At 46.1% G+C, this 10721-nt stretch overlaps 1 protein-coding gene across 3 annotated transcripts; it reads left to right on the top strand.

Annotated features, from left to right (window-relative positions):
* The first annotated feature begins 693 nt into the window (after positions 1 to 693).
* LOC125083086 (C-type lectin domain family 4 member G-like) lies at positions 694 to 7210 on the top strand. Of its 3 annotated transcripts, XM_047698990.1 has the most exons (8): positions 694 to 819; positions 1187 to 1294; positions 1807 to 1860; positions 1957 to 2046; positions 4360 to 4511; positions 5385 to 5488; positions 6328 to 6509; positions 6878 to 7036. In XM_047698990.1, exons 1-8 carry the CDS (start codon positions 738 to 740, stop codon positions 6910 to 6912), a joined length of 807 nt encoding a protein of 268 aa, XP_047554946.1. In that variant the 5' UTR covers positions 694 to 737; the 3' UTR covers positions 6913 to 7036. The 3 variants fall into 3 exon arrangements, with proteins under 3 accessions (XP_047554946.1, XP_047554966.1, XP_047554956.1); XM_047699010.1 differs by lacking the exon at positions 6328 to 6509 and having other exon boundaries at positions 6878 to 7210; XM_047699000.1 differs by lacking the exon at positions 1807 to 1860.
* Positions 7211 to 10721: the final 3511 nt, after the last annotated feature.

Below are 10721 nucleotides of genomic sequence, written 5' to 3' on the forward strand. Positions count from 1 at the left end.
TGCTAGCTCCTTCTTCCTTATATTCAACATTTTAAACCTTTAAAATAATAAATAGGTAATTAGCTAGCTAGAGTAATGCATGAATGAATGAATGAATGAATGGGAAGTGGGACTGGCCTCAGTAGCCAAGAGAAGAATCATGCAAATTATTTCCTGGTGTGCCTGGGTGACTCAGTGGGTTAAAGCCTTTGCCTTCAGCTCAGGTAATGATCCCAGGGTCCTGGGATCGAGCCCCACCATCAGGCTCTCTATTTGGCCAGGAGCCTGCTTCCCTTCTTCTCTCTCTGCCTGTCTCTCTGCCTGCTTGTGATCTCTGTCTATCAAATAAATAAATAAAATCTTTAAAAAAAATTATTTCCTAAAGCCACATGTCCACAACTGGGCAAACCTTAAGATAACTGTTCACAGAAGCTGTTAGAAGCCAAGATCGGCAATGGTTTGAGTACAGGAATTTGGATTCGGTTCTGTGTTGTCTTGTGTTTTAACCTCCTCAGGCAGAGATCAAGTTTTCAGGAGAAGTTTGGTGCCCACTGCCTTTGCTCTAGGTGCCCAGGTCCCTTCCCCTATCAGATTACTTGATTGTCGGCCATCTAGAGATCTTGGGGCCCCGCACTGAGCCAGGAAGGAAGACAAGTGTGGGAGGGTTGGGGAGGAGGGTGCTTCCTTCTAAGAGCTGGGTAGATCACTCAGAAAACCCTGCAGGGCAGGGGAATCTCAGAGCTGAGTAAACTGCAGCCATGGCCGAAGCCAGGCAGTCCCCAAACCCCAATGAGATTACAGCATTGAGAACAAAACTCCCCCCACAGCCGGGGAACACTGGTGAGTCAAGGAGCTGGGACCAGGGACCCTTTACTTCAACAAAAGATGGGTGCTGGGTTGCTCTGATTAGAGGAAGGGAATTAGATTAGAGGAAGGGAATTATAGATTAGAGGAAGGGAATACCGGAGATGTGAGTCTTCCTGAAGCCCTTCCTCATCCCACTGGCCTTCACCCCCGTGACTTCTTATCCTAGAAGGATGGGCTTTTTTTCCCAGCCCTTTCTGAGCCCTCCCTATCAGGTGGGTCCAGCAGTGAACCCAGAATACCCCATGGGATACGGCAGTTTCCTGCAGACTGTCTGAGGCATCTCAAGGGGCAAGAGAGTGTATATCCTTGGGGAAAGGGAGGCTGACCTGGTTTCCTCCAGGGCGATGGGGACAGACATCCCAGGACAAGACCTGGAAGTATCTCTGCCTCTTCGTGTCCCTGACCCTGCTTCTCGTGGTCATTATCTCCAGTGTGGTCCTGTCTGAAGGTAAGGCATGTGGGCCAGTGGGAACAGGGTGACCACAGGGAAGCAAGCACACTAGCTCCCAACCTGTAAAGGCAGGTCTACAAGGCCAGTGCGGGGGTGGCTGGTCTGTGTCCCTAGGGGGATCATAGTGATAACAGAGTGGAGCTCACCTACCCATCAGTCTCAGAGGCATTTGGGAGCTGTATGGACTGAAGTCAGTCTGAGTCATTGGTGAGTGTCTCCCCAAAGTTCATCCCTGACCTGGTCTAAAACTCCAGGCTCCCTGCTAACAACTATAGAGAGCTAGTTCAACAGGACCTCCTAAATAGAAGTCCTGCCTCACTCCTCACTAGTTGGTGCCTTGGACAGGGCCTCTACCTCTTTCTCTGGGCCTCAGTTTCTTCATCTGAAAAATGGGGGTGGGGTGGCATTTTGGAGCCTCAGAAGGCCTTGCCCTGGGAATGGGAGAAAGCCTTGGCTTTGAGGAACAGGGAGTTCTGGGGTCCAGGATATCTGGTTGCACCTCTCCCCAGTACTAAAGAGGACAAAACAAATGCAGAAGGAAGTCTTCCAACTCAAAGAAAAAGGTGAGTGGGGTTCAATATGTTTGGCCTCCTGCCCCTCAACCATATCTCCTCTCTCTGCCAAGACCTTCACCAGCCCTTTCTCTTTGGGCCTCCTAGTATCTCAGGGACTGGGAGATGCTGGGCACGACCGGGACTTCATCCGGGGAGAAGTGTTCCGACAAATGAAGGCTGTACTGGCAGGCAACGGTAAGGAGAGTAGGTGGAGAGGGAAGAGGCTGTATTCCCTTCAGCACCTGTTAACATTGGGCTTGCCCACAGCAGTGGCTCTCAGAGGGGCACCCCAAAGCCAATGGCTTCTCAGATCTTCTTAGGAAGTTCAGGTGACATGATCAGATCATATTTGTATTGGAGGGCTCCCAGGAAAGCAAGACCTTTGAGACAGCAAGACCTCTCTGGGCTCGTGGTTGTATATGACCTTGGGCAACCCATTTAAACCATTCTGAACCTCAGTTTCTTCAGCTGTAAAATGGGGATAATCCACAGTATTTTCTCCAAGACAGGTGGTCAGGATCCAGAGCTGCCACTTTTAATAACACACTGGTGTGTTACAAAATGTGGTCGGTTCATAGCAGCATGTTACAAGTCCTGGAGAATTCACCACAGTGTACATTCCTTGTTCCCAAACAACCATTGGGATCAGATGCTTCTGAAGGGGGTGATCTCGGCGTCACACCTTTTTTATATAAGTGGACGAGTGGATATCATTCACAAAATATACAAGCAAATCTCATTATTCATGTAGCTATGTTTTATAAAATCCCTGCAAATGATAAACTGGTGCAAATTGAATCATTGCTCGTAGAGGGGAAATAACAGCGTTAGGTTTATTGAAGCCTCTTGGCCATAACGTTTGGTCAACCAATCAAGACATAACCCTGTTTTTGTGTGTTTCTGTTTAAATAGCTACTGTTTCATTAACATTCAACTCATGGCCAGCGGCACTATCACTCATGTCTGAAAGAAACTTATGTAACGCACATACATTTTCTCAATAAGGCATATTACAACCTTCGTGCTCATTTAGGAACACCGACAGCACTTCTGCCTTATACTTGAGGGTCGAGGTTCTTTTTATTTTTAATTTTATCTTATTTTTTACGATTTTACTTATTTATTTGAGAAAGAGGGAGATAAAGAGAGAGAGAGCATGAGTGGGAGGAGGGGCAGAACGACAAGCATATTCCCCACTAAGCACAGAGTCCAATGCAGGGCTCAAGTCCAGGACCCTGAGACCGTGACTTGAGCCCAAGTCAGACTCGTAACTGACTGAGCCACCCAGGCACCCCAAGAGCCTTTTTAAACAGCAAAATCACCGACAGAAAGCATAAAAATGTGAAAATCGTAGCACAAAATAGCCCATGGAAAGAACATTTGTTTACAGTCTGAGAGGTGGAACAAGAAGGCAGAGCTTTGCCTTATTTTACCTCAGGCTCAAGCTTTTTGTTGCTGTATGCATCTCTGTGAGTGACAAGGAAAGCTTCCTAAGTATTGATTTTGGGGTTACCAATATATTTGAGTCAGTAGGAGAATTTGCAAATATGGAATCTGCAAATAAGAAGGATTAATTTGGGGTGCCTGGGTGGCTCAGTGGGTTAAAGCCTCTGCCTTCAGCTCAGGTCATGATCCCAGGGTCCTGGGATCGAGCACTGCATTGGGCTCTCTGCTTGGCGGGGAGCCTGCTTCCCTCTCTCTCTGCCTGCCTCTCTGCCTGCTTGTGATTTCTGTCTGTCAAATAAATAAATAAATAAATAAATAAATAAATAAATCTATCTTAAAAAAAAAGAAGGATTAATTTGTGTGTGTGTGTGTGTGTGTGTGTGTCTGTGTCTGTTCACTAACTGGATATAGATGAATGAGACGAGAATCCCCTCTATCACTCCTGAGCCCTAGCTGCCAAGTTCCTACCTAACTCTCAGGAACCACTGTAATTATATTATGTGGTTATATGTGTTTTCCCTTAGAGCACAGTTTCTTAAACTAAGCACTATTGACCTTCGGGGCTGCATCATTCTTTGCAATGGGGGACAGTGGGGGATTGTCCTGTGGATTGTAGGGTGTTTGGCATCATCTCTGCTGTTGATCCACCACATGTGAGAACCCTGCCTGAGGTCAGAAAACTGAAAGAGGTCTCAGTTGTTGCTCAATGTCCCTTGGGGGCAGAATTGTCCCTGGTTGAGAATCACCACTCTGGAGTTTCTTCAAGCAAATGAGGATGTCAAACACATGTCCCTCTATTTTATACAAAAGTAGGATATTAACTCCACAGTGTTCTTTGGATCTCTTTTCCCCACCTCATAGGATATCCATAGCATTTTACTATTTCCTTCTGATACTACTCAATGATGGGAAGCACCAACTTACCAGGTAGTGAATTTCCAGCTGCTGGGTGTGCTCAAAGGGAGGCCATTGGGAATGTGACCAGGGGGTGATGGTTAACACAGCTCTTCACTGGATGGAAAACTGGACATGCCGATTTTGCTAATGGCTCCATTCCCACAGAAACCTCTTGTGAGCCTTGCCCCCTGGGCTGGAAGGTCTTTCAGGGCTCCTGCTACTTCTTCTCCCCGGACAAGCTCACCTGGACCCAGGCTAATGATTCTTGTGTCCAGAAGCAAGCTCACCTGGTTGTCATCAACAGCCGAACAGAGCAGGTGGAAAAAGGGAAAACCAGAATCTTAGCAGGGTGGGGGAGGTATTATAAAAGAATTTGGGGGTTCACATTTCTGTCTCTTTTGGGATCTAGCACAATACTTCTAGTATGCTCTTCAAGACCTGCCTCCTCTTGTCTCTACCCAACCTCACTGCTATGACATGCAGGGAAAGGACTCTCTGCTCTGTGGTCCTGCCTCCAAGCTCTGATCCATTAGGTCCCTCTGCTTGGGGCACTCTTACTCTTGCTATCTGTGTGGAGAGCTTTTACTCACCTGTCAAAACCCCAATGCAAACATCCCTTCTCCATATTCTCTCATGACATCATCAGAGGTTTCATTATAGAACTTCACACTGCATCAGGTTTGCCTGCTTATAAGCCCGGGGCTGGATCTAAACAATCTCAGGAACAAGGCTTGGCTCGAAGTAGGGCATCAAGGATGTCCTTGGAGTTGGGTTTCCAGCCAGAGATATTCCTATGGCCTACCCCTTTCTCTGACATGCATTGACCTTAAGAAGCATTCACAGCCAGTATTTGTCCAGTACTTCTTTCTACATACATATACCTCACACAATTGATTCTTCTGATCTGGAGGATATACTAGGATATACTCTTCTGATCTGATCTGATTCTTTTTTGCTTTGTACAGATGGGGACACCAAGGGGTGGGTTACTTGTTTGAAAACATACAACATGCTCATAGTGGGTCTGGAGTTCACATCAGGATATAAAGTACTGTGCATGGCTGTCTCTGTCTGCTGCCCACCTGAGAGCTCCTCTGTACCTCAGTTCTCTTGCAAACCCCAGACACTCCAACCTCTGTCCTTTCAGCTTTGATGGAATTTTACCTCGAAGTATGCCTTTTTCCTTCTAGGATTTCCTGACATCAACTGGGCAGGTGACATCCTGGATAGGCCTTTTCAAAGAGGGCCAGAAAGGCAACCACAAGTGGATGGATGGCTCAACCCCCACCTACATGTGAGTCTCCCTGTCTGCAATGCAGGTGCCCCTAATCATCCACGACAGTCCCCTACCCCAAGAGATTGGCAGGACTTTTGATGAGTGAGTTGATGACCACTCACTATTTACCTGCAGCAACTCCCAAACAACATGCCACACTTTCTACCAGACCAGCTATTGTTATTTTGTTACTTGGGGAGAGTATTCCAATTTAAATGCTCGAGAAACGATAGATTCAATATTGCAGGACCTCCCAGGACTTCTCAGAACCTTGAAGGTGCTAATATGCAGGTTGGGCCTCTTCAGGAGTATAATAATGCAGCACTTGTCAACTGTATGAGTTTCTTATGGACTCTGTAAGAAAGAGCCACAAACTGTGTGGCTTAACACAACAGAAACTTACTCTTTCACAGTTCTGGAGGCCAGAAGTCCCAAACTGACATGTCAGCAGGGCTGCATGTCCTTCAAAGACTGTAGGAGGGGTTCTTCTCCTGCCTCCTCCAGCTTCTGGCCACTCCAGATATTTCTTGGCTCATAGGGCCATCATTCCAATCTTGGTCTCTGGGGCCACACACCCTTCCCTTCCCCCTGTCTTCTCTCTTCTGTCCCTTATAAGGACACTTGTCATTGGGTTTAGGGTTCACTCAGTTAATACAAGATGATCTTATCTCAATATCCTTCACTTAATTTCATTTGCAAAGATCTTTTTCCAAAATAAGGTCACATTCACAGATACCTGGGGTTAGGATGTGGGCATATCTTTTTGGTGGAGACAATATTGAACCCAGATGTCTTCCTGGAGGTTACCTGCCCCGCCCCACACTCTTTGTTTTTCTTTGGATGTTTCCTTCTGCTAGCATCACCTTTCCCTGTCTGGCAAACTGCCCTGGATGGCTCCAGGCTAAGGGCAGAATTCATCTCCTTGGTAAACTCATCTGCTGTCTGAGCACATACAGTATATCTTACAATGCACTGGTCATCACATCCTCAGAATGTGCTCCCATTTTGCAAAAGAGGAAAACAGAGACTCAGAAATTAAGTAAGTAGCTTTTGGCAGAGCTAGATCTTGGACTGGGTAAAATCTGACTGAAGAGTAAATGCTCTTCAGAGAAGGGGAGAGGGTCAGTGGGATGAAGCAAATCAAGAGAGTGGTCTCAGAACTTGGAGATCCGCAGCTTCTCTGAAGACTGTTGCCTGCTGCCACTCTCATTTGAGCTCCATTTCTCCACTCAGAAAAAAAGAAATGGGAACGGGTTGACCAGAGGCCTACTGGAAGATGGGCTCGAGAAATGACTCATTGGAGGCCTCAAGACCCTCAGGGCCAGACCCTCACTCATAGAGAGCAGGGTTGGGGGTGCTCAGGCATTGGCCCATCTACTCAGGGATTTTGTGGGCATCTCTTTACAGCAACTGGGACTCCAAGGAACTACATGATAATATAACTGCCCCAGCCTGCATGCTGATGCACAGCTATGGACATTGGAGTGACTTCTCTTGTGAATTAGGGAGATTTGCTTTCATTTGTGAGAGGCGCCAGAACTGCTGACCCAAGTCCTTATATCCACACCCTGGGATAATGTAGATCCCATGCTACACAGCCTCAGGACCCATCCTTTTCTTTTCTGGGTTCTGAGTTCACAGCAGCAACAATAAAGGACCTTTCTCCAAAGCCTAGTATCCCTCTCTTGGCATTGTGCTTGCTCACCCTTTCTTTCCTTTCCTGATTTCTGTTGAATGGAGGAAGTACCCCAGAAGCAGGGCTTATCCCTGCAGGAGGATTATAATTTTTAATTCCCATTAAGGCCAGGCTCAGCCATGATTATGCTTGGGCCAACGAAGTGTGTTGGGAATTGACATGTGCCACGAGTAAGCAGGAATCTTAAGAGCTTTATGTGGTTCTTCCATCTTTATTTTGCTCTTGCCACAAGACCAGCTCTTCCCAGAGAGGGCAGCTTCTTCAAATTTGCAATGAAGAAGACCCCCTCAAGCAGAGCTTCTGCTGGCCTGCAATGACCATAAACATGACAAAGACATGGAGCTCTATGGTTATCAGCCACCATGATTTTGAGGTCACCAGTTGTTACCTCATCATACTTAACCTAAACTGACCAATACAGAGGACCAAGTTTCATTTCTATTCCTTCATTGGGCCCAAATCACCCGGCACCATGTATACAGTCTACTCAGAGCCTGACTCTTGTTTTCCTCTTAGAGACTTTCATTAAATTTTATGGTCTATATTGTACAGATGCAGCGGATCTCTATCCCATTTAAAAAAATCCTTCAATCCCTTAATTGTGTCTGACCCTATTCTGTTAATTCCAAAACCTATGTGAGTTTCCTCCACATTTGCAAGCCTGGATTCCTGAGACTGAGATCATTGAGAAGATGCAGGCATCAGCCATTAGGATTAGTCATGGCCATTCCCTGGACCTGGCCCAGGCTCACTTACTTATACATCTTTCACTCATGGTTACATAGACATGTTACAATAAAGCTCGGGTCTGTCGGAACAATTGTTCTCCAACAAATGCTATTTTGAATTAGGTAAAACACCAATTTGGTCCCTGCTATCTCTTTCCTTAAATCTGAAACTGTATGGGAATGAGATGCACATCTGTATCCTTGACGCAGAGAAGAGAAACATAAAATGCGATTCTCTTCTGACCATGGAGATGAGCTGTCAGAAATAGGAGTGGGTCTTGCTCTTTGCTCAGAAAGTTTAGCTGAAGTTCAGCTATTGTAAAAATGCAGGTAGACCAGATGTCTCATGATGATTTGGTGAAGTAGGTCAAACCATGTGCTTTTTCAGGATGCATTTTGCAATTGCTGTAGTGAGTAAAAACTCATAAGTACTTATAACATGGCAAACAGAGTGATTAAGAACTGGGATAGACACACCTGTTACCAGGATGCCTTCCTGGGGCTTTGTAGTTTGTGGCAGAGGGGGAGCTGATAGAACAGGTGTACAGAGCAAGATGGAGTCACTCATGTCAAGAAGTAACTTATGCCAAGCATTGATATAAGCAGCCAAGGGTGTTGCTGCTTAGACCAGATATCACTGAAACCAACACAAGTTGATGGCTTCCAGATCTGGTAACCAGCTGAACCGAGGCCCAAGACTGATTAAACTCCTTTTATAAAGGAGCATTTTTGCAACAAACTGTCAGAAAATCCAAACGCTGCACTTTCACATCTGACCACACCAAAAAAGGCAATTGCCTGCAAAAAGTCTGCATGACTGATCTCTGAACACAACAGAGGTCCTCCATTGTTTGAACATAATAAGCAGGAGGGCAGAGAGCTTACCCAGTACAGACCAAAGCCTCCTTCCAACTGCATGCTCACAGGCTGACTTTGCATTTGGTTTCATAACTTCTTACCCTTGTTGTTTCTGGGTTGTGGTACCACTTTGTCTTGGGCTTTGGTTTGTGTGACGTGTATGAAGCCAAGTTAAATATGTAGTAAAATACCAGTGAATTCGGGATCCTGAAAATATTTTATAATTATGTTAACCTTGCTTTATGACTGAATAAAGCTGACATAATGGAAAGACACAACATGTGTGTGTGCTTCCATAGCATGCTCATGACGGCAGGTTTGAACAAACCACCATGGGACCTGATCCTCAGTGGGGACGAGTTCAAATCCAGGAAAATAGTTTTGTCACAGCCCACCTTGACTCTAATATAATATCCATTTATTTCTCCACTATATGCTACATCTGGCCCAAGAACTGCAAACACAAATCCATTTCCTTGAAATTAGCATTTATTTCTATGAATCATTAACTCGTATCTTCATAAAACTAGAAGAAACCTCAACTTGGTTGCTGTGTATTTAAATTTCCAGAGCCTGGAATATAGAAATCACTCAATAATGTTTGATGGATGAATGGATGGAGGAGTTCCAAAGGCATAGGGTAAGGTAGGTAGACAGTGAGTTGATTCTTTTCACTGGACCCTGGCTGCTACAGGGCTCTCCTCAGTGATGAAATAAGTACTGAGCACTTCCTGAACATTTTCTAAGTACCAGACAGCTTATACATGAGGCAGGTGCTATTACTATTGGTGTCCCCGTTTTCAGACAGAGAATCAGAGAGATCCAGTCATTGCACCAAGGTCCCACAACCAGGAAGTGGCTCGCCAGGATTTCCACCTGAGTCTTGTCTGATGTGAGTCAGTGCCCTGAGGCACAGAGCCACCCAAGCTACTACCTGTAAGTCTCTCTTTGCCTATCAATCTGTGTTAAAGAACCTCAAGAGAGCTGAACAGTTCACACTGGTGGCTAGTTAGTCTTTGTTTAAAGAAGCAAACAAAAAGCCCCCAGAGAATTCAGTGGAGGTGATGTCTTGGGGTAGCAGGAGATTAGGAGAATTGTCTGAATCCACCACCTCCATCCCTGCTCCCATGCGCTCAGAGCCCATCTGCCAGGGCCCCTGGGCTCCCTTCCTGGAGGACACAGAGAGGTGAACTGAGTTAGGTTCATCAGGAGTCAGTCAATGGCATGAAAGAGCACAATGGGACCCCTTCCGTGCACAGCCTTCCAAGCCCAGCTGGCATACCAATCCCTAGAAGCCAAGACCATGGTCATTACTGAACAAGTCACGGGATTTTAAGTGACAGCTGGGAACTCATTAAAAGTTGGTGCCGGGGCGCCTGGGTGGCTCAGCGGTTAAGCCGCTGCCTTCGGCTCGGGTCGTGATCTCAGGGTCCTGGGATCGAGTCCCGCATCGGGTTCTCTGCTCAGCAGGGAGCCTGCTCCCCTCTCTCTCTCTGCCTGCCTCTCTGTCTACTTGTGATCTCTGTCTGTCAAATAAATAAATAAAATCTTTAAAAAAAATAAATAAAAGTTGGTGCACAATTCCCCATCTCCACTTCCTTTGTGGTATTTAAAGAGTCCCTAAGGATTGGCCACAGACCTGCAGGCAGATGAGTTTCAATACATACCTCAAGGCTAGGTAAGTTCGGCTCACTCCAGAGGAATGGTCCCCAGAGTGTTTTACCACTTAATTTCAAGCTCAGACTTGGTGTTTCATTAGCACCAAGAGAAGTTGGTGGGAAATGGAGGTGACCGTTTCTTGATCCATGCAACAGATTCTTGGAGCTCAAAGTGGCTGAGTTCTACAACATGCACCATGGCAGAACTATTGCCCACAAACCACATGGTGCCAAGTGGCTATTGTGAACACTGCATGCTGCTGGGCACAGATAGGGACAAAGGTCTCCAGAGCTTTGGGAGCAGCTGAGGC

Source organism: Lutra lutra, chromosome 1, assembly GCF_902655055.1.
Source record: "Lutra lutra chromosome 1, mLutLut1.2, whole genome shotgun sequence".
NCBI lineage: Eukaryota > Metazoa > Chordata > Mammalia > Carnivora > Mustelidae > Lutra > Lutra lutra.

What these genes read in the sequence shown, in the direction of transcription:
- LOC125083086 (XM_047698990.1), top strand. Translation starts at nt 738, where the DNA reads ATGGCCGAAGCCAGGCAGTCCCCAAACCCCAATGAGATTACAGCATTG. An exon ending in CCCACAGCCGGGGAACACTG is followed by an intron (nt 820 to 1,186) that starts GTGAGTCAAGGA and finishes GGTTTCCTCCAG; the next exon opens with GGCGATGGGGACAGACATCC. An exon ending in TCAACAGCCGAACAGAGCAG is followed by an intron (nt 4,512 to 5,384) that starts GTGGAAAAAGGG and finishes TTTTCCTTCTAG; the next exon opens with GATTTCCTGACATCAACTGG.